At 41.9% G+C, this 23,931-nt stretch overlaps 1 protein-coding gene across 1 annotated transcript in view; it reads right to left on the bottom strand.

The window, feature by feature from the left end:
• Positions 1 to 267: 267 nt before the first annotated feature.
• dtx1 (deltex 1, E3 ubiquitin ligase) overlaps positions 268 to 23,931 on the bottom strand; it is a 55,667-nt gene continuing 32,003 nt past the window's right edge. Inside the window, exons 3-10 of the mRNA XM_073466986.1 lie at positions 20,478 to 21,225; positions 8,853 to 8,914; positions 7,632 to 7,793; positions 5,411 to 5,472; positions 5,120 to 5,278; positions 3,392 to 3,553; positions 1,548 to 1,637; positions 268 to 1,111 (exon numbers count right to left, since the gene is read on the bottom strand). Of these exons, the coding sequence (XP_073323087.1) occupies positions 887 to 1,111; positions 1,548 to 1,637; positions 3,392 to 3,553; positions 5,120 to 5,278; positions 5,411 to 5,472; positions 7,632 to 7,793; positions 8,853 to 8,914; positions 20,478 to 21,225 (1,670 nt within the window). The 3' untranslated portion in view covers positions 268 to 886. The remainder of the gene's footprint in view (positions 1,112 to 1,547; positions 1,638 to 3,391; positions 3,554 to 5,119; positions 5,279 to 5,410; positions 5,473 to 7,631; positions 7,794 to 8,852; positions 8,915 to 20,477; positions 21,226 to 23,931) is intronic.

Here is a 23,931-nt window from a genome sequence, read left to right as displayed (position 1 = left end):
AACAAGCATCAAACTGACTGGTAAGATGCTTGTTTCATATATTTCACATCTCCTCTCATAGACAGTCTACAAGGTTAACCATACAACATACGTTTATCACCAAACACTAATATTTCATAGCCCTAGCTCTCTGGAATGCAATACAGAACACTTTCATTTACAGAACCACTGGCCTCATGTGTCAGAATCAGAAAAAATCTGAGACGCCCAGTGCAACTTTAACAGCCAAAGTCTTTTCCTTCAAATCACAAAACCAAGTTTCACCACTTGTTACAGGACATCAATATTTATTAGAGAAAAAGGGGAGAGCAAATAATGGATCTGGATAAATTCAGACTGCAAAAATTCTCTTAAATTTCTCTTCACAAAATCAAGCAACAACAGATCTATCGACACCTCGCCCTATTGCAGATAATCGCCCAGCATTCATTATGCAGCGTTAGTCCGGGCCATGCATTCTGGAGTTCAGCATTTACAAATATGCCTTTTGTATAGTCTGGGCCCCTCGCAGAGGAACAGCTTCGGTTTGAATCTAAAAGGGGTTAAACAACGTTTACCTGCAGCTATTGACATCAAGACAGAAATGTCACCTTGTCTTTACATTCTTCAACCCTCTGAGAAAATCTGGCATGAATGCAACATGCTCGAGGCATGGATCAAGAGACAGCAGGGGGAGATCTTAGGTTATACAAATCAAAGTGTTGATCATAACCGCAGCGTTTAATTAGCTTCCTTTGCTCTTGTGCCACCACTTCTGCAGGGTATTTTTGTTTGTGGGGAGTAAAGAGTTGTCAGCTGCATGTTGACCCTTCATGCAGTGTCCCTATTCTCTGGGAGAAAGCGGGGCATGGTGGGTAATGTTCCTGTGGACCAGCTCAGCTGGTCATCAGTCCTTCAGGTTGTCCTCGCCGACTCCCTGGGCCGACAGCTCTGTCAGGACGTTGTCCAGGTAGTTGGGGTCGGGGTAGCCGTGGCCCGTCAGGTTGGAGCCGAATTCTGTCTTGTGGTGAATCTCGTTCCACACCACCGTGTCCGACTCGCCCGTGGTGCTGGACGTGCCGATGGTGAAGATGAGACGTCGGTCCCAGGCCATGATCAGCAGCTTCAGGACCTGGAGATACAGCAGCAGTTTTTAACTGGTTATGAAACTGTATCGATTTAATACTGATGCCTCTATACAACCAACATGAACACACAAGACCATCAGCGAGAAGATTGGCTATTTCTGGATCGTTATTATAGTTAATCTTACGACTTATCTGGGCTGGATAAATTATAAAATTAAACAGTTTTTAATGGCGGAGTGCTGAGAATGAATAAAGAAGCTGCTCTGTAGTCTGGTGGTCCGGCACTGAAACAAGTTTACTTTGTTTCACTTTGTCAAATCAACGCTTGTTGTAGCAGCTTAATGTAAAGTACAAACAGAAAGAGCAGAAAAAAAGTTCCCCTGTGAAGAAAAGAAATTCAAGCCAGGTGCACCGGGTTTTAATGCTTGTTGGGCCTTTAGAGTGGCACCACTGTTTCCTCAGAGCGATGTCAGAGCTTACCTTCCTGCCTTTCTCATTGTCAGGGAGGTAGCAGTGTCGAGGGAACCCTCTCGCGCTGAACTTCTTCCCTGGGTTGGGGTGCTCGTTGGTCTGGTGAAAATGTCAAGAACAAGAACAAATGTTACAACTCGTTCTCTTCCAATTACAACTTAATTGTGTAGAAAATGTCAACAGCACCCGCAGGACGAGCTTTACTGTTCGTGCCGCTTACACTGGCCCTTTGTACAAATCATCTGAGAGCTGGGCTACTGTAAATATCCAATTATCTCTTTAAATATCAGATTTTACAATGCTGCTTTCAAGGCTCCATTGTGAAATGAGGATTACCGCCTCGCAGTTGTATACACAGCAGACAAGTTGTAGTTTACATCAATGTCTGTTCAGACTCATATTATAAATGTGGTAAAGACTATTATTAAAGAAATTTAATAAGAAGTATTAAGTGTAGTTCTTGGTGGAATGGAAGTTACCACTATATTTTGAAGAGAAATCCCCAGACTCCTTTATAAAATTGCATTTTTCTTTCATTGTGTAACATCGTTTCCATTCGTCCTGGCGATGTTCATGTTTATTTGTATATAAAGTGAAAACAGGAGTAGGATGTCGGATCTTACAGAACATTTCTGTTGGTTCTATACAGAATAATGAAATTAATCAGATATTCAAGCGCACCATCATCTGGATTATCTTTTCTTTTACATGTCCGGGCTTCCTCTGGTAACCCATGGTAACCCTATGTTTAATGTTACAACGCAATGAAATGTGGATAATTCCCTCAAGCAAAGTCAGCAGAAATGCACACTTACGAAAAGTGGCTGGAAAGGGACGGACAGACAACCTGAAAACATACTGCCTCTGGCCACGGCTGGTGCCAGTGCAGAGAAGGAAGCACTGGTCACCACTGAAATAACCACCTCTTACTGCACCCTCGCCAGACCCCCCCCCCCCCCCCCCCCCCCCCATTAATGAAGAAATCCTATGTAGTTACAGTTGCCTTGTTAAGACTAACGGGTTGCATAATTTCCTCATTCTCCTTATTTCTGGTGAAGTTTAAATCGTGTTGCATAGAAATAGCTGCTATTCCAAGCCTGCCTCTATTAGGAGCACTAATTAGACAGACTAAAATGTCACTTTTTTTGCACTAACTCCCCTCTTTCTTCAACAGGAAGTATATATATCCCAATGAGTCCAACCAACAAACCAATCTGAGGGCAAAAGCAGCAGAAAACTACTGAATGTATTCATGTAGAGTGATACGTAGTGTCTTTTCTTAATGGTATTAGAAGGAGAGCTAACAGAAATGTTCCCTGGCGATACTGATGCTGTGCTGACCTGAGTGGTCAGGTGACCCCCACTGTTCTCTGTCCCCAGGGACACTAATCCTGCTCCTCTGGTGGAAAAAGGTCAGTTTATTGACTCTATTAAAGCTCTTCTCAGCAGTCAGGATGAAATACGCAACCTTCTCATCTCACTGACTCAAATCCAGGCTGCAAAACATGCTCTCCCCTTTACTGCAAATGTGATGTAAAATGCCCTTCACTGGATTAATCTTAGTTGTATTTCTCCGATAAATACACTAAATGGTGAATTAATGGCTTAAAAACCTGCATATTAATAGACGATGGAGACAAATCAGACTCCTAGAAGTCTATCTCCACAGTGTGATCTCTAAGAATGCTGTTTCCTCAGTGACTTACACCTCACCCTACTGCACGAACAACCCAATGTCAAACTTAAGCAGATAAGCAGCAGTTGGAGAAAGGGCACAGATTTAGAGAGGTGAGACAGTGGATCAGGGCAACAAAAGCAGCACGGTGGATTTAGTGAAGTAGCACGGTTCTGACCTGGATCCCGGCAGGAATGTCATAGACGATGCGGATGGTCTTGGAGTCTGGGTAACCGGGCAGGCAGTGGGGGATGACGTGGTACTCCATCTTCCCAGGAGGCTGCGTGCCTGTTTTCTCCCCGTAGATGGTTTTGCATGTCGGACACTGAAGACTGCCATCCTGGTGTGAAGACAGATAAATGTAACGGCTTGATTGACACAATAAGATGATAATGGCACTTACTGCTCGTTATCTTATTGTTTTCAAAAGAGACAGTTCTAGCCAAGTATCTAGCCAAACAACAGTCTACAAAACAACAAAAATGAAAGAAATTTAGTCCGTGGTACTTAAAGAATACTTGTATTTTAAAGCTTCACTAATCAATCATTATATATTATTGAGGATTGTATTGTATAATGAAACCAACCATAATGAAATAAAACACGTAAAAGCTGGAGCGTCCAATCTTTTTGCGGCGTTTTGTGTAATCATGCTGTACGCTCGTGATGACGTCATCACGGAAGGGAGGAGCAGAGTTGGTTTGATGACACAGTTTCAATAATTTTATCGGCCATTCTGTTTTATTGACTTTCACAGGCATTTAACATAGGTTGTACAGATATTAGTGATATGAAGCATCTTAAAATAATCTAGGAAGTGAGATTAGCAAAAACACCAATCTAAGCACTGGAGATTTTCTATCTCAAAAACTAAAAAGATTTACACAGTTAAAATTACTTATAGAGTGTTAAAAATATTTTTGTTTACGTTTCCACGTGTAGAAATCTTTTGGATCGATACGTTTTGTGTGTTTTTTTAGTAATATTTGATTAAAAAAACCCCAAATTTTTATAATATTGTAAACCCACTGCACAGTAACTGTCCAGAAGCAAACCACAGCCAGACAATATTAGCAACTAGCTAACAAACCAAGTGGACGTTTATCAGGATATTTACCCCGTAGAAGTTAAACAAGAGTTAAAAGAAGAAATTCATCTGTAAATCCAAATCATTGCTAATGTTTCTCTGTATCTACTGGAAAAAATAGACAATTGTATGCTAACACATTAGCCACATCAAACTCAGAAGGTCATAATATCTCAATCCAAGTGGTCAAAAAATCTATTTGTGCTGCTTTAAAAAAAAATTCAACAGCAAAGCTTCTTTCCAAAAACAAAGGCTGTTGACAGGTTGTTTTGTGAATTATCCAGAGTAATGAGGGTTTCTTCTTTGACATTTTCAAATGTGGTCTTTCAGTGGTCTGTCCACCACAACAGGGAATGAAAACAGAAATCTTAAAACAGATCATCTGGAAGCATAAAAACAAAACACATCTATCTATGTCTGGATACCACAGTAGGATAGTAAGAAAATATGATGTATGTGTGATAGTAATGAATAAACTGATTTAATATCAAAAGACCAACTACATTTGTTCATGTAACTCTTGGGTTCTTATTAAATCTGCTTCTATTTGCCTCTTCTGCATTAACAAGCAGAACATTTGTATTTAATGCAATTAACTGAACTGAGCAGAATGTAGATGATCTTACAAAGTACTGTGCTGTCAGACTGATATAAGTGATCAGATAAGACAATATAAAATCCCCATCTGTGTAAAACAATATTGAAACCTTGTCATCTGCCAGTGCCATGTGATCCAGTCAAGCTGTAAGACATCGCAGGTTTATCATTTGAGCCCAGAGTGACATCATAACAACTCCTGGCTCACAAGCTCTTACCCACCTTATTGCCATTGTTGTACATGGCCACCAGGCACAGCAGATGGTACATGTGCCCGCACTTGCCAAGCTTGCCCACCAGCTCTGGCTTGATGCCTTTGTGCTGCAGGATGCCTTCATATCCCGATGACATGACCAGCCTCTCCATGCAGATGGTACAGTCCTGGAATAGCCAACCAAAATGCTTCATCTGCCATTCTACTGTACATGACTGCGTATTTATGACACTTTCACTTGGTGGGCTCAAAACTTTAAAAATCCTCTGTTGGTGTGCATTTTTGTATCTTTTTCTTACCTCATCTGGCAACACTTTAATCTTCTCTGTGTATCTTCGCACCACATCCTCTGGGTTTTTGCCTTAGTCATAGGACAAGTCATAAGAGAGATGTGCTGACATTAGAGAAAAACAAAACTTGCCCCTTAATTATACCCACACACCACAAGTAAATATGGAAAAAGGCAAGATGAAACCACTGGATTGTCATTCGAACACAAGAGAACAACAGCTAGATCTTGATGGATGACCACCTTTGATCGGTTCCAGCGGCCAATCTGCTCTGGGCCTCACTCTTTTCTGATAAAAGACGTGCGTGCATGTGAACGGAGTCTGTGATGTTGAGGAGGTCACCTTCAAACTAACACATAACAACCAGCCATCCCAGCGTTCTCTGATAATCCCTGTGTGCACCCAGGCTAGCATGGCTGAGAGCACACCCACAGCTTACACCCCTAATACGCTTACAGGCAACCTCTTTTCCCCTGGAGCCTTTGTTTGTTCATTTGAGGGACAGCCAGTGAACACAGGGAGGGAGCGCAGTGGAAAGAGACAGAGTGAGCAAAAAAACAATGTTAAGGTATAAAGGGCAGGGAAGACAGAGGAGGCAGGGAGCTATGAAGAGACGTAGGAGAGAAAACAGAAAAAAGGAGGAGAAAGAGAGGAGACTCAATTATGCTTTTTACGCTACTGCTATTTTGACGCCTTCATTAGTCAGATAGAAAGCCTCTCTGACCTTTTTCTGTATGGAAAGCAGAGCAGGCTAAGCTCAAAATCTCCCTGCATGAGAAAAAACACATCTCCATTCCCTCCACAGACCTCCAGTATCTCTGAATTCACACTCCGTCTGCAGACAGCACACACAGGCTGCACATTTGGCTGCTGCCTCATTCTTCAATCTACAGTGTAACACATTTTAAAAGGTCCATAATTTCCAAATGATTTCTAGGAAAGTGTAATTTGGTATTAATTACAGGGAAAAATAGAGAAATTGCTGGCATCGTTACCTTAACTTTAACCTGCTGCTAACGTCTAATTTTCCGTGTTTGGGTTGTTAGCTCAGTAGTTGTTCTTGTTGCCTCCAACAGAAACAGGGACTTTGGAAATGCTAACATGCAGATAGCACAAAGAAGCAGAATGCTGACTGAAATAGTAATACCCACAGTGAGTCAGACCAGCATTGCTGTAAACTCTTGTTTGATGAGATCATCAGAGGTTGCTGGTTGGGGAATGGGACTGGGTTTTTAGGAATTTCCATGAAATAATTGCTCCATTTAAACCCCCTAAAATATGTATTCATTTATTTTTCCTATTATTCTTCAAATACAGCATGTTGGATTGTACGCAGGCCTGTAAAAGGGTTCAAGGTTCCGTAGCAATTAATTGCATCTACAAGTGGACCAACTGAACACTGTCTCCATTTTCCATATAATTATTACCAAATTAAACGCTATAATCCGCTGCTGGAAGCTATAAATGCCTTCCTGTTAAATAAGAGGAAACTATGAAACCCATAAAAAAGAGTGTTGCTGCATCATCAGTACTGTATGTAATGGAGAGCTCTGAAGGGCTGAAGAGGACAATCACATGGCAGGGATGGAAAACCAACAGCCTCACTGATCAATTAGGACAAAACATCCCTTGGGAGGCCGGCGGTTTCCACGGCTTCCATCGACCAGCACTTATTCAAGCCCAAAGCTGTCCGACTAAAACAGAGCCCCTCTCAAACCAGCTCAGTGCAACAGTCCCTTGTTAATTACTTTCCTTACAACTGCCTCTGTCAATCTGCATGTAGTCTAATGTCTATAAAATTGTTACAGTAACATTTTCGCATTGCGTTCGCTCATAAATCTGACCTAGCAATCATCATTACATTTTATAAGAGCTTTTTGAAAAGGCACATGAACGCTTTTCTAACTACTCACCAGCGACTTTGGGTAAGGTTAGATTTATTGTTACACCCTTACGGAGCTTAAATGGGAGACATTTAAAGAACAATTATAGCCCCTTGATCACAACACAAAACAGCTTTGGTTTTGTTGACACACTAAACAACAGACTCACAGACAGCTGATACGGAACATCCTGCAAAGCTTGGCAGGACAGAGAGAGTCTGCTGACTGTCAGTGGTGGGTCTGTTTGTTTCCTCACTGCATTTCAAATGTATTCACCAACACCCTATAAAAATACATTTCCACTTCTTTGTTTTCGTATCATTTCTCCCCTCTTGTCTCCGTCTTACCTCTCCTCAGGTGCTTTTTCTTGGTTTTGCGGCGCATGCCATTGATCCCTGGCACAGGCTTCATGTCGCTCTTGTTGATGGGTGGTGGGTGCAGTATGGGCTTTGGGGCCCGAGTCAGACAAACAGGCAGACCTGCAGCGCACATCAGGATACCTGTCATACCTGATGCATATGTAGAGCACACAGACACACACAGACACACAGACACACACATAGAAGAGTGGAAAAAGCACTGATTGTGAATTTCTTTCAGTATCAACAGGTGTAGACATGCAACTTTAAACTGTAAATAGACAACTTTTTTACTTTTATTTATCATTTTGAGGTAAATGCTGATTGCATATTGTAGTAATGGCTGTAGAAAAATTGCACCATCCGGGTATAGATTGGTTCCCTATAAACCTTACTTTCATAATGCTATTTGGTTTGGCACCTGGCTGGATTTTTCCCTGAAAAAGGAAGGACGGATTACAACACAAACGCAAAGTCTGTTCCCCTGCTGATATGCGTTTCCTCTTACCACCGGGACTTGAGACAATTCAAAATCAGCATTCTTTCTACTCAATCAGTAAGTAACAAAATCTCCCTACTTATCAATATCACCACTCTTATAGTTGTTTCTTGTTTTGGACAGAAGCCAGGCTGCTAGTGGTATCCATGTTGCTAACGCTATCATTTTGTGACGGCGGCGCCAACAGTAATGCTGCTTTCCAGTTGCCATTGGAAGTCAGAATTTCCGAGCTGAAATTTCCAACTTCCAACCTCAAAGTGATGCACAAAGCCAAAAGTTAACAAACAACTTGAACTGTGCAGCCTCCTTGCACATATAAACACATGAGGTAACACACGCCATTATCCAATTTATTGAACCCTCTAAACTTTTATACTTGGGAACGTATCTCAATATTTCATTCACTAGCCTGATATAAACACTTTTGTCTACAAATCCATTCTGCCCCCTCCCGTTGGTTTCTGCCATTGTTGTGTGGTGTCAGATAACTGCTCCCTCATGAGGTCGGGGTACATTGATGTGCCCTGAGTTTACAAGCATGACGTGTGTCTTTAAGAGGCATTCCAGTGCACTTTTTCTAGTAGGAAGTCGAAATATTCAAGTATATATAATAGCACAGGGAAACCCTCGGAGAAGTTGTCAATTTCTGCTTTCACACCAAAATGTTTGCTGTTTTCTAAGCATGTGCTACACAATGAATGTTGTCTAACCTGCTAGTGCTGGGTGCACTGGTCCAGATCCAGTCAGGTTCTTCACTGGCAGGGCAGGAACCCTAAAAGAGGAAAGAAAGAAAGGACTTTCTTGACTGATGTCTTTAAAGTACCTCACGGCTAACATCCTTCATTCATTCAGGGTCACACAACCACCTCCTCTGCGTTGCTAAGAGTGCTTCATTTCATTTCATTTCATGCCAGTATTTTCTGGTTCATTTTTAAAAGGGCCCTGTGACCTCCAAAATGAACAGTAAAATTGTCATGATTGCGCAACACTGCCTATTACACAGCAGAGAATACTGAGAACAGCAGCTCGTTCTGTTCTGCACACCATGAAAAAACTCGAGTTAAAATGTCACATGTGCTCCACCACTGAGACAGAGACTACCGAAATGGGATGAGACAGCTTGACTCATGTACAAAGCACTGCAGCAGAGCCTGATTCAGGGTGACATTTGGTGAGGCTGGAGTTCATAGCGAACGCAGACGACAAAGACAGTTGACTTGCGCACTCTTCAAGATCTGTGGAGCAGAGCGGACAAAAGCGCTTGAGGCATTAATATGAGCATACAAGTCAGTGAGTCTCTTTTCAGAGGGCCGGAGCCTCGATTCAAACAGCACCCAACAACAAGGTCCACTGAGCAGCAGAGAACAAGTTTCCTTTCCTCTGGTTAAATGTTAGCCCCAGCGTGACAAACCAACTCAAGTACTGAGTCATTTGATGGAGATGCTGGGTTCATTAAAACTGCAATTACAATCAACATCTTGTGCTAAATCAGATTGGCAACTTCTTCATCTATATCTGGTCCTTACATACTGCGTCCGGTTGAAGCCACCGTGTGTGGAATTTTTAGTTATTATAGCATCTTTCAAATTGCTCTGTGAATGACTTCTCTGACATCGCCAGAAAAATTTGGGATAATGTAACACAACTAAACATAAAAGGTCTGGTCATTTTTAGACTTTTACTGCCGAATAGTGACATATTATATCTTTTAGAGCCAGATGTCTTTATCAGGAGTGAGTGGAGACCAAAACAGAGCTGAAACAGTGGGGAAACTGAACTTCAGGTGGTCAGGTGATGTAAAGTACAACCCCAATTGAACGCTAATGTGGCTTTGTGTCTGCTGAACAAGTACATAGGCAACACTTTGATAAATGCCAACATGTCCGCCATATTACAGCTGCTGTGAGTGTTGTCGTCCTTTTAGCTAACTTCCTGTCCGTTTAGCAAACCCCTCCGCTTGCACTCCTGACAACTTTCTATGACTCTGTGGTGGCATCAGCCATTTTCTATGGAGTAGTCTGCTGGAGCAGCAGCATCTCGGCAGCAGATAGGAAGAGACTTGATAAACTTATCAAGAAGGCCAGCTCCATCCTGGGATGCCCTCTTGACCCAGTGCAGGTGGTGGGAGAGAGCAGGATGATGGACAAGCTGTCATCGCTGCTGGCGAAGGAGTCCCACCCCCTGCAGGTCACTACCACTGCACTGGTCAGCTCCTCCAGCGACAGGTTGATACATCCGAAGTGTGTGACGGAGAGGTATCGCAGGTCCTTCCTTCCTGCTGCTGTCAGACTGTACAACCAGCACTGCTCCCAGTAGACCTCACATGTGCACTGTGCAATACTAAACTCTACACATATCCACACACTTTCTGGTTTGCACTAATTGGACAATTTTTTAATACCCATATTTATTATTTAATGTTTGTAAATAAAAATACCAAACTGCTTATACTTACACTGTTCATATTATAAATACTATGTCATATTGTAAATACCAAGTTCATATTGTAAATACTATGTATATACGAGTTAATTCTATTTCTTATCTCTATTATATTGTTTATTTTTTACTTTTTATTATTGTTTAAGTGTGATACTGTCCTTTGGCTGCTGTGACTAAGGAATTTCCCCATTTGCGGGACAAATAAAGGATTTCTGATTCTGATTCTGATTCTGATGACTTTTGTTTTTTTTCAAGTGTTTTTCTTCTCTTGGCCTGTTTGGTAGTATACGCTGTCAACGGGAGGGCTAGAATTGGTAGCTTCCCCCGTTCAGCCTTTGCAGGTAAACAGGAGGATCCTGCTCTCTCCACAAGCAGACAGGACCGCCTCTTTATAGAGTTCTCTGTCCTGATTGGATAAAGTGTTGCAAAATGTTCTATCCCTTTTGCGCATGAGTGGAGGGAGAGACATGGGTTATTAATCGAACACTCTATAACGGTAATTACTGTTGGATAAAGTTGATTTGTTGAAAGTCTTAAAAACCTGCATGGTCTACGAGTCCTGTGCACTGCTTTATCGCACAACACTGCCACCTACAGTCAATCATGAAGGTGTCAGTTATGTTTTTGTTGATCTCAACTGGTAGACGTGTTTATACACCAAGCTAGTGTGATAAGATGCTTCAAGGTCTAATTAAGAATGATTTATGCATATTCATGGGTAGTTGATGGATAATTAGCCTTATTTGCATAAGTAATGAATACTTTATGATTAAAATGTCTTAATAACAAAAACAAGATGCATGCTAAAACTTTAGTTATTTGTCAGGATATTCATATTTGCTTTATTAGTAACTGTGCTGTATTTGTATTCTCCGTTAAGTTTTTTTTTCTTTTGTTCTTTCTAGGTTTCATTTTTAAAAAGCCTCCTGTGGACAGCTGTTGTTAATTAGGATGTTACTTTTAAAGTGCAGCACATCTGTTGCTTGTGTATGACTGCATGTTGCAGCACCAAGGTTACCGTTATGTTTATGTCAAATAAACTAAACTAGACTTTGGTAAAATGCGGATCAATCGTTTCATAAATCTACTCAGTTCATTCCTACTATCTCCACCCCACCACACATGTGCATTACTGTCACATGCAATCGGCAGCCATGTGTACGCTGTCACTCACTGGCTTGTGATCGTTGGAGCAGTTGTGCAAAAGAAACAGCAGCACCAGTAGTGGTCAAAGCTCTACCTTCTCAAAAGTATTATGGACACCTGTGGTTGCATTCCCTAAAACTGGAACAAAGGCTATTAGCTATCTAGATAAAAAAAAAATGTAGATGAAAGTCACATGAAATTAGTCATTTCTTAGTTATCTCACAGTATCAACCACACACACACTGCACATATACTTCTGAATCTTTCTGCTCTTTGACCATGGAGCGACTGAGGTCTCTGGCTCTGCAGCTCCCGGGTGTTTCACAAATCCGCATCAAGAGACTGCTTTGATATTAGTGAGAGCCTCTGTTCCTGTGCCAGGGGAAGCCCTTTAATAAGCTGAGTGCAATCACAGAAAGGGACACGAGGCCTGGCTGAGGCTCATGTGTCTTATCGCATCTCCGGTAGGGACTCACCAGTGGAGCAGACACCAGGATCACCTGACTCCTGTTATGTACGAGGCCAATGTGAGTCCAGATAACTCAAAGTACAGCGGTGTGCAGCTGTGACAAACACCTCGTGTCAGAAAGTCGAATTCAGGGGTGTGAAACCATGACAGGTTTGACTCTGGCTGCAGGATTTAGTTTTGAGCAAAGACTACAGCGGGTGATTTCACACCTTCGACTGTAGCAGAGGAATTGATGGGAGGACTCAGCTGCTTCAGTCAGCGCTTGTAACAAAAAAAACCCCACTCGATACGTCACAGAGGTTTGCAGGCTATTCTGTCTGTTTGTTTGCACTGCTGAGGAAAATGCAGAAGGTGGAGGAATGCCAACTCACCCAGAATTCTTTTCCCATTCATGTCATGGATTTTCTCAGGAAATCAAATCATGTAAAAACTTTGCAAAATCCTACAGATGAATTCCAAATAGTTACACACTTTTGCAGTTTGGTCCTCGGAGCTAGATTACATAATTCTTGTGATTCTATGTATGTGTATTCTGGGCCTCATTTAACATTTAAGAAACCCCAAGGATAATTTGCAACTTGTATTCTTTTCAATGGTTGTTGGAAAATGTTTACAGAAATCACATTAATATCAATAAATATACACCAGCAAAGAACCTCTCCTTTAATTAATATCTACATTAGTTTTCACTTTCTTGCTGCCAAATTTTGATTCTGTGTATAATGAAAGGCTTACGTGTGAAGGATTTTGTGGCTGCTAAAAATAAAAAAAGCTAAAGGCCCTAAAGCCAGTGTTAGGTTTGTCCATTCTGGGCTATGTTAGAAACATGGCGGTGCAACATGGTGAACTCTGTGGAAGAGGACCTGCTTCCTCTGCAGATATAAAAGGCTCATTCCAAGGTGATGAAAACACAACAATTCTTAGTTTCAGTCAATCCTACACTATGAAAATATGATTATGTTCGAATTATTATTCATAATTATGATTATTATATCCCATTTCTGCCAATAGATCCCACCAAATTCATCTCACTGGACCTTTAATATATTTCTACCACATCTAGAAGTTATTTGGTCATGCATAAAAAAACCCAAAGGGCTCGCTTAATACCGCTTCGGAGCTCAAAAACACAGTTGTTATATCGCTCCTTCATCATTTAATAATAATAAAAGAAAACATTCCTGAATATCCATGACATGTTATGAACCAGGAGGGCCCGGTGAGTTGGTAACGGAATGAATCCTTAGGAAACTAGAATAGTGATCGTCTAAAGCAGAACGTGATACTCAATAAAAAGCTAATTAGGTGCTGCCCAGTGGAGGAGTTCCTCATTCATTTAAGATGCACTTAGGCCTAAATCTAATCAAAACACACCGTGAACAAGATGCCTCCCTTTATGAGTGCATGTCTAATTTAGGTTGTTCACAGAACGCTGTGAACAAACAAATCATTTTCATTAGGAGGAGAAACACCATGAGAGCCCTCCACACCATCTCATTGTGCACACTCCTATAAGCACACAGTGAAGAGGATCCGTCGAGGATCCATAACATAACATTAATTAGGAAAAGCTTTTCATCTTTATTGCTCTCCAACTCTAGCAAAGATCCCAATGTCAGCTGGAGCGCGTGCTGCATAATAAATATGCAACGTTGATGCAACAGCTGCATACTGTGTGATTCCACAACCACCAAAATAACACTCAGCCGCAGCTACTGATGATCATTATCTGCCACACTGAAAAAAACAAGCTAACACACTTTACCTACACTGGTTTATTTTTTACAAAATAGATAGATCCACATCTTGCAAGCAATTTCCCGTCACGCTGTACCTCATTATTCCTGCAAAGCTTGTGATTACCTATCTGTGCACTGCAGAAACTGCTCCTGCACCAGGCTGCACCTTTAACCAGCCGGCCAACCTGTGGCCTGTGTGCAGCTGCCACCCTTCATCTCATTCTGCCCGCTGCTAAGCCCTTTTCTCCTGACTTGTTTTTATAGAAATGTGCACCTCTGGAGGCACTGACCCTGTCTGTCCTGGCTGTGCTGTGAGCACTGGGGGTTAAGACACATGCCACCTCTTCACACTCTGCTGACAATCCCTAATGCTGGTTGACTTCAAGAGTTTAACTTGGGTTTAACTCCTCCCTCTGGCTCCTCGGTCCTCTCCTTAGGGCTGAGAGTTCAGGCTGGGCTATTTATTGATATATCGTTGATATGAGACTACATGTATTGTCTTACATTTTTGATATGGTTATATCATGATGTGACCTTTAAAAACAGGAAAAGTGAGGTCTTTTCCCGTTTTTAAAGGCTCTTTAACAGTAAACTACTTGTTCTAATTAAGGCCTTTAGCTACAGTATTTAGTCACTGTATGCACATTACTGATGATTATTTATGGGAAATCTCATTGTGTTAATATTTTGTAAGAGGACCAATAGTCATTCCTACAATTTTGTTATCCAGTCCAAACATTTTTGAAGGTGTATGAGGAGAATTTAGAATATTGAGATGTATATTGTGTTTTGCGATATAGCCTAAATGATTGTGAGATGATTTTAAAGGGGCTCTACGTAACAATTAGTAGCAGTATACATGCATTAAGCAGTTTTTTACTGGCCATAGGTCAGCGGATTGTAATGTAACGTCAAGAATGAGACCTTCCCTGTCTGTCTTTACAAGCCTGTGGACGATTTGTTGAAGTTGTTTAATGCTGCTGGCCTGTGGCTCTCTTTGTGACGGACTCGGGTCAGCAACAGTAAAGAGAAATGGAGTCCGCTAACGTAAACTAACGACCGGCTTTCAGCACAACACAGAAGATCCACAGATCTCCTTTAAGGCCTCACTCTCTATCGTTCACTCTACTGGATGTTCCTCTGGTGGCTGTAGTGAATATTACAGGTTCAAAGAATGAAAGTCAAGTGAAGTAGTATAAAGAGCGAAAAGTCTACGTAGGGAGGAGGTCAGGGTGAGTAGTAGGGTTAAATAAGACTTTCATCCAGGAGACCAGCAGTCAATGGTGAGTTATTTTAACTTAGTAATGTAGTAAAGTTATGTCAGGTATGTAACACGGGTATGTTCTTAAAGAATTTACATCAGTAACGTAGTTATTTTAACCCAACCATCATGTTTCCCTAAACCTAACCCAGTAGTTTTTCTAGCCTAAACCTAATGACTGTACAACAAAGGTCATGATGTTTTGGGAACGGCCATACTGTACATTACTCGTTTTGGGAGTCACTGGCAATCAACCTATTGTATTGTTTAGATGTGAGGATGTGTCGCACCCAGAAGCAGAAGTGCACTAAAATCCATTGTCATTACTAATTTCTATTCTAAAAAAAACAGTGTGGGAAGTATCCAGTGATCCCGAACATCAGGCTGTGTTGGCTCATGCTCATATCTTACGAGCAATGATATCTCATCATTAGTGTAATCAGGAGCAGACCTCTCGCCTTCCCACCACAACACCGCTGCTACAGTTCTCAAGCATGACAAGGAACATTCAGCGAACCAGACTGAACCTCGTCACCTCCACATTTCTTTCGCCCTGCCAACTCTAATTTATCTCTTCCTCCTGACCGGTATTCACTTCCTCGCTCTCTTCTATCAATCTTCTCTGGATGAAAACTCAACACCTAAACCTTTGACAGAGGACAGCAGTGTGTCTTTCAAACAAATTTCCTACGGAGGTACATTTCATGCCTAATGCTGTAATTTCTGACCTAAAACCAATGCAATTAAGTGATAAATCCAGCCCCTACATACCTAACCCATTAACACCACATTAATTATGCCCCCTGTCAGGTCAAGGCACAAGGGTCGCCGTCCCTCTTCTGTGTCCTGCTCATCCACCCATTCCTGGGTGGAATCTCCGGCCTGCCTGGAGGAATTAATCAGACTGAGAGAGATGTGATTCCCCAAATAGAGAGACCACATTAGTCCTAGTTAGGAAAGTGCTGACGGAGTACTAATATCTCCTCATCTGTTTATTATGCACCATAAAGACAGTGAGAGGGGGGTTGTATGGAGAGAACTCCACGAGTGCTCAATTGCATATTGATGCGGGTAGCGGGAGGCAGAGGCAAGCCCTACCCCCTGCTACACTGAGGGGGGTTACAAGCAGGGTAAAGTACCTTACAACGCACCTGAAGTTCCCTGAGAATGAACAATAACGACACCAAGAATTTCCAAAATTGCGTCAGTTCGGTGCAGATGAGCTCTCATGATTTATTCATTCATTTCAATATTAATTTTCGTCTTATGGTGAGCACCAGAGCGGAACGGTGCAGCAGCCCACTGAGGGATAATGATCTCTGCACTCGACACTCAGCCCTCCAGTCAGAACTCGAGACGAGCAGTCTTAACACAAGGAGAGTGGAAGTTGTAAACACAGCCAGCAGCAGCGTGCATATGAAAACACACACTCTTATATTTTTGTCTAAAGAAAACCGGACTTCTTCTTCCTACCTCTCAGCTTTTCGCCTGTCTACATGCGTTTAGGCTTTTGCAGAAAAGCAACACTTCACAGTTATTCTGTCGGAAGACGTACAGCACAGATCTAAAGTCAGTTACCACAGTGCATTAACACAGTGTGCACAAGAGGAAGTGGTTTGGCTGAGAAAAACGATGTGAGAAAATTCCCCAGAGGTCTTGTGAAATTCTGTCTCTGTTCATCCAGCTCAAAATGTGTCTTTTAAGCAGACCGATGATTTAATGTTAACACTTCTTATCTCTGCATGTAATCATATCATGAAAAGAAATCTCATATCGAGAGACTGCGGTTCACATTTCATTTAATTTTACCAAAATACGTCACATGGTGAAATACTTGAATAATGTATCTAGCACTTTATTCTAGTTAAACACCATGTAACCTGGGGGGTAACACTTTACTTTAGCCCGCTCTGTAAAAAATTCATAAGCAGTATATTAACATTTAATAAGTGTGTACGCTACAATGTAAACAGATAATGAATGACAGTATAGTAAAACACTGTGGTTATAAATAATGAAAATGTCTTCGTATTTTATATTATCACAACAGTGAGAAATGTTGACAAAAGCTGTTCATTATTAAACACTTCCACATCTTATATCTGCCATTACAATGTGTTACAAACCATTAATTAGATTTTTATATAGTGCTGCTTATAAATGCTAAATAGAGGGTCAAAGTAGGAAAGCTAAAGTATTATCCAGAAATACTTAAGTTTAACTTTATCTCATGTAAACTCAATTATAAATAAAGTAACATTTAAAATGTGTGAATTATTCTTTGATTTTAGCTTCTAAAATCTGCAAATTTGCTGGTCTTTTAACCTTGTAAAATTAAAGCTACTGCAAGTAACTTTTTCTTGATGTTTCTGGTGGCCCTATTGGACAAGAGGTGCTGATGGTGAAACAAGGTAAACTTTGTTTTAGTGCCGTACCACCAGACTACAGAACAAGCTTCTTACCTCAGGCTGTGTAAAAATTCAATTTTATGGCTTATCCATCCTAAATAATCAAAAACCTCACCCGCTGACAGGCATTAAATATAACTATAATAATAATGCAGAAATAGTTAATCGGCTGATGGTTCGCAATTGATAATGTACCGTATATAATACAGAGACGTCAGTGTTAAATTGAGATGGTCTAACCAGTTAAGAACTCCCTGTAGTAAGTTTATATCATTTAATTCTCACAATTTCTACGCTCAATTATTAAAAGAAAACAATTGGCAGATTGATCGATAACACCAAGGCCCAACAGTCCTCTTTAATTCAATCAAGCCTAATCCAGTATCAAACTCAATAGTCCTGTATCACTCTAAATTTTTAATCCAATCATAATTTAAGCTCACCAGATCTAGGACCTGCGTCAAATTGTACTCACTCATAGATACCCGTCACCAAAATATGTCTGATTTTTTTCATCAAGATCCACAAATTATTTACTGAGAAATTAATGAAAATGTAAGAGAAAGGGAGAAAAAAAAAACCTTTATCCAGATGGCCAATAAAAGTTAAGGGTGTGTACTCTTGGCCATCCAAGTGCATGGAAATACATTCAGAAATATGTGTGATGCTGCTGACAAACCAACAAACCAACAAACCAACTAACCAAAAAACCAACTAACCAACCAACCAACACGTACGAAAACATGACCTCCTCGGCGGAGGTAACAATCTTTAGCTGCAGCCCTACTTTTAGGTTTTACAAAAGGGTTATAAAGTGCGACACACAGGCTTTACCTGTTTCTGGCACATGCAACAGTGTAAACTGTGGGTGACCTCAATAATTCAAATTCAAATTCAAAATCTATGGCAGCCTGCACCTGTCATTCTACACGTTCACAAACCACAGGTTCTCTGTTTATAGCAGGTGACATGTAAAGGCAGCTGGTGATAAAGCGGGCTGTGTCTACCCTGTAATAAGATAAACTGATGTGTTTACACGTACCAGCAGATGGTGCCACTTATGATATTTGCGCACGTAAGACAGATGCATGAAGCAACATACACTCCCCCTCCCCAACACCACCGCCACCATCATTTACAGCCCATAACCAGTGGTTTCTTGAGACAGTAAAAAGATCAATATTTGAACTGCACGCTTCACCGTCAATGACACACGGCTCATAAACACTCATACTGTGCTGTGGTAGCTTACGCAAAGATGAAATCAATCATATACAAGAGTGCTTTTATAAATCGTGAGTATTTACATATTATTATAGTAGAAACAGAGTAATACAACAGCCACATAAACTCATGTAAATAAGCCACAGTGTGCCAAACACCTTCCTTGTACCCAACACAAGTTGTATTAGGGTGTGGGTGTGTGAACAACAGATCTGATGTTTTACATTCTGTGTGGGTTCTTCTGTTATCTGTCTGTAGCACGCTTGTGGGAATTTACGAGGGAGTTCACATTTCAGTTTGTGTGTGTGTGTGTGTGTGTGTGTGTGTGTGTGTGTGTGCGTGTGAGCTCTCATGTCCTGCTGTGTGTATGTTAACCACACTCATCCTGTATGTTGAGCCACTCGACTGGGAACCTACACACTCTGCCTCACCCCGTGCCTCTACCCCTTTGTCGCTCTCGCTCGCTCTGTCTCCGCAGAAAGCCTTTGTGCTGCCAAGAGGTGAAAAAGTCACAAATTTATCCACGACTCCGACGCGCACCTGAGCTTTCACTGAATTCTTAAAATACAGTGGGAACGTCCCTGAGTAGGTCAGTCAGTGCTGGTTTTTCTCTCTCTCGCGTATACCTTTGCAGAGACACATCATTTCCCACCTGCTCGCTGCACAAAACAAGGTCATGGCCTGCTATGATGAACAAAAAACCCATACGTTTCCTTTTGGTGACACAGAATTAGGCCAGAGAAAGTGAAAGCATGTGCGCCTGGGTGAAGGACGGTATTATTCAAACATGCAGTAAGTGTGTCTCTCCCCATGAGCGACGAGAACAAAATGGAATCAAATTAGATCAGGAGAGGGTTTATTTTAGTAAAAGAAAGCAGGATAGGGGACTGAAGTATCGGTTACAAAGCCAGACACACTTCTGTTCCTCGGCTCCTTTCGCTGAATCGCTCAGAGGTCAGAACGCTCTGCTGAAGCTCCCATTTTTCCTTGATCCATTATTCATTCTTCCCCAGTGGAGCTCTGCCTCCATGGCAAATAGGTTTCCACAGCTACACCAGAGCCAGCGTCACATGTCAGACCACACTTACACACACACACACATCTCAGATACTCCACATACGACGTCAGAATTTTTCACATCCTATGACAGCCACAGCGTAGTGTGATAGTAACAAATTAGTTCAAAGCAGAAGCAACAGAATGATCAGAAGAGCTGCAGTATTTTACGCCTATTGGGGCCAACATAAGCTCATTATGAGGCGGTAACCATGGCAAACACATATTAGAAAGAGAAAGGCTCTTCTTCCTCTGTAGAGGAGAATCAGCTGGACCCAAGGCTTTTTTCTGTTCCATTGATCAGCAAGTTAACGAGAGTAGTCATAAATGAAAATGGGAAAGAGAGAATATGACAGAGAATAATACACCAGACACATGCAGGCTCAAGCTCTGTGAAGCAGACAGGCAGAAACGGAGATTGTCTCTTTGCTTTTTATATCCTCCCATTGCCTCAGCTGAACTGTAAATTCAACTGAATCACAGCATTATGCCCGCGCCATAACAAGTAGGCTAACAGGCTGCTGTACACTCCTGAAAATCCAAATGAGAAAATAAGGGGACAGTATGATTGTGTTTGCAAACATCATTACCCTGGTGGGATGGCTCCTCTGGCAGTGCCCATGGAAATGCGCTGGGTGCCGGGCCGGTTCAGGTTGTTCTGTCCATTGATGGTGAGAGCGTGGTGGCCATGGGCGGATGAAAGAGATGGCATCACGGGGGAACAGGGGAAGTTGGCAGTGGACAGTGGCAACTGCACCTGTTCAGCTTTGGCATGCCCACCTCCCACACTTATGTTATTGTTGTTGGTGCCGGAGGAGGCGGATGTCGGGGACCAGAGGGAGGTTCCAGCAAAGGTGTTGCTCTGTCGCACCACGCTGAGGGTTCCCGCGGCGCCTGTGTTACCTGCTGTCCCTCCGTAGAGCTTACGCCGCTGAGAGGCTAGAATAGCATTCGAGGCGGCTCTCGTACTGTTGACCAGGATGCACTGCTGGCAGGAGCAGGGCTGGCCGGAGCTGGCCCCCACGGGCCAGGACTGCGACTTGGGGATGGACCCCATGATGAGCGGGTAGGCCAGGTCCATGCGTCTCCGCAGGCGTCTCTTGCGCTGGCTCTGCCTGTTGGTCTGACACATGCTGTTGAAGTCGATGAGGTAGCAGAAGCCCAGGGAGGTCAGGTCGAGCCAGGGGTGCTGCTTCTCGTAGGCGTTCTGGATGGTCACACAGATCTCCATGTCGTACGGCGTCCACGAGCCGTTGTCGTTCTCCCACTCCCACACCACGCCTTTCCCCGGGGCAGACGACGGCTCATAGAAGTTCCTCTGCACAGGTCTCATGGTGCCTAAAAGCAAAAGACGGAGGAGAGAAGGAACATGAGGACACTCATTCTGATTCTGTGTGCAAAAGCATTTATCTATATCTCGAAATCCACTTGTGTGCCTGAAGTTGGCTTTTCACTTATATTTACGGGTGTAAACTAGAGTCTGACCAATACTTGATTTTTGGGGCTGATGCTGAGACCGACTTTTGTACATAAAAACATTCCAATATAGATTTTTCAGCTGATATACACATGTTTTTGTCCATGACCCCTCAAATGTGATTATCAAACACTTATCTCTGGCACCTTTCATTAAATTATACTCTCTAAAAAGAAATATATCAGCACATATTAATATATTTGTGATCGGCCAATATCAGCTGGCAACATCAGCCAACCAATGAATCGGTCTGGCTCCAGTGTAAACCATTTCCTATGCTCAGGCACTATACACGTCTAGGTGAGCAGGTTACTCAAAGGAGAGAATAAAGTACTGATAAAAGATGTTCACTGATGATTACTGTGCAGAACATTAGACCACCAATTTCATCTGCATTGATTTTTTTTAAGTGCTGATTGTCTATGTTTTGCATCTTTGACACCTCAGAGGCATTACAGATTCAAGTCCATTAACTGCTCCACAGAAAATGTTTTTCATTTTGGAAGCCGTCATTAAAAAGTGTACTCCTGCAATTTACCATGTCGCTTCTATAAAGGTGGGGGACTTGCAAGAGACAGTGATGTAGTGAAAAATGTTTTTTTAGTCTCTAACAAGGGTCAAGCTCCATAAACTAAATCCTACATTTCCCTTAACGCAACTGGATAACTTTCATTAGGCCTCCTGTGCCGTCAGTATGCCTGAATCTTTCAAAAACCCCACACCTCCAGTTTGTAAGGCAGAATCTCTGTTAAAACTTTAAGTCTCAAGTCATTAGAGTTATTTATACAAACTCTGAAAAGCTCCTCAAGAGTGCCTCTTTAATCTATTTTAATTAACTGCTTCGTCCTAAAGGCAGAAAATGAGATGATGAGAAAAACACCAGATATTTTCTGGATATTTCACAGCTTTACAAACCCAGAACATTGCTTATAATTTGTCATCATATTTCACAGTTAATGAAGTAAATGAGTAATTGTGTAAATGATAAACAGGAAAAGCGCCGATTGATTAATGGTGACATTAGCCTGAGGCGAGATGCGGTTTGAATTTTGCTTCAGTTTCAAGCTCATCAAGTCAGCTAACAAGTGTTGAGACAGCAACTTGACCAACTGCTGGAGATGAGGTGTAACACATCAGTGTTCACTTCAGCCTGAGGCGTAGGTTGCCAACTGTAGTGTTAAGTCAGCGGCTCAAGAGTGATACAAGCATTGTAACAAGCTGAGGTGCACACGCGAGAATAAATCCTCTCAACTCTTGAAGCTCTGGCTGTGTTTTAAAACTGAGAAGCGTCCAGCTGCAGCCTTGCAGAGCGCACAAATCACAACCCTTACAAACCACTGCCCCTGCAAAACACCCCCACCTGTACACATCGCTACAACAGAAGAGGAAACCACAGAAAATCAAAAATAAATTGATGATGTTATCTTAAAGGTAGCAATTGTAGCAGCTATGAGGCAAAGAAATAATGATAACCTAGTGTATGTGTTTGAAGCACAACAATATATGACTTTCACCTCCAATAATGTGTCTAATCAAAACCAGAATGATCACCACAGTTTAAAGGTGGACACCCAAGATTCATGTCACCAATTCAGCACCGACCAAATGTGAAATATGGTCACAAGCTACTCTTCTGTTCTGAGTTATGGCATTGAATACCAGTTCACAGCACAAGGTCTTCGTGTTCACAAAACTTCTGATCACCAAAATCTAATCGATTCATCCTTCAGTCCAATAAATTCCCTCAAGGAGTTTGTTCTGATATCACTAGAGAGGGATGTACAGATGTACAGATGGACAACCTGAAAACATAATGCCTATGGCCACAGCAACCACCTGCAACATTTGAATTTAAGGGTAATAATTAAGTATGTCTTCTTTGTCTTCATCTATAACTATGAATATTAACTACAAATAAAAATGCTAAATATGTACTTATACATAAATGTTGATACTGTAAGTTAGTTCATTAAGTAGCCTGATAGTAAAATGGAATTTATGTTCCCCTGTTAAGCTGTAACGCTGTGTTTAAGGTCACTGGGTTTTATTGTGAAGGTATAAAAACAAAAAAAGTCTGTCTGTCAACTTCTAACCCCCAGCTACAATATTTATGAACATTAAAATGTAGTTTTTGACCTTTTTTGTGACCAAATCAGCCTACGAACCCTGGATGAACTATATTTGGAAGTCCAACTTCCTTCGACTTCCTTTAAGTTGGTGCTGCAGCTGCAGCTGGATGTGCTTGATTAACTTGACTTGACTACATGCATGGCCTTAACACAGACACCCACGATCCCTTCTGTCTCACTGTGCACTCTACTCTTCTGTATGGTGACAGAAAGAAGGGTGACACGAAGCCGGCAGCTTTGTACTTTGTCCCTCTGCTGATGGCCACTCAGCTCCCACCTCCATTATAACACAATTACTGTAGTCACATGGGAAATCAGGACACCTCTGCCTATCCATCTCCTCGCTGCACGTCAGCAAGGGTATCCAGGCACTCCGCCGGAGACCATCACCCCCTCCTTCCCCCACCTAATTTAACGGGTAAATGCACACTCCCCTGC

Source organism: Pagrus major, chromosome 5 (assembly GCF_040436345.1).
Source record: "Pagrus major chromosome 5, Pma_NU_1.0".
In the NCBI taxonomy this organism is placed as follows: Eukaryota; Metazoa; Chordata; class Actinopteri; order Spariformes; family Sparidae; genus Pagrus; species Pagrus major.
This window is presented reverse-complemented; position numbering and strand designations above follow the sequence as displayed.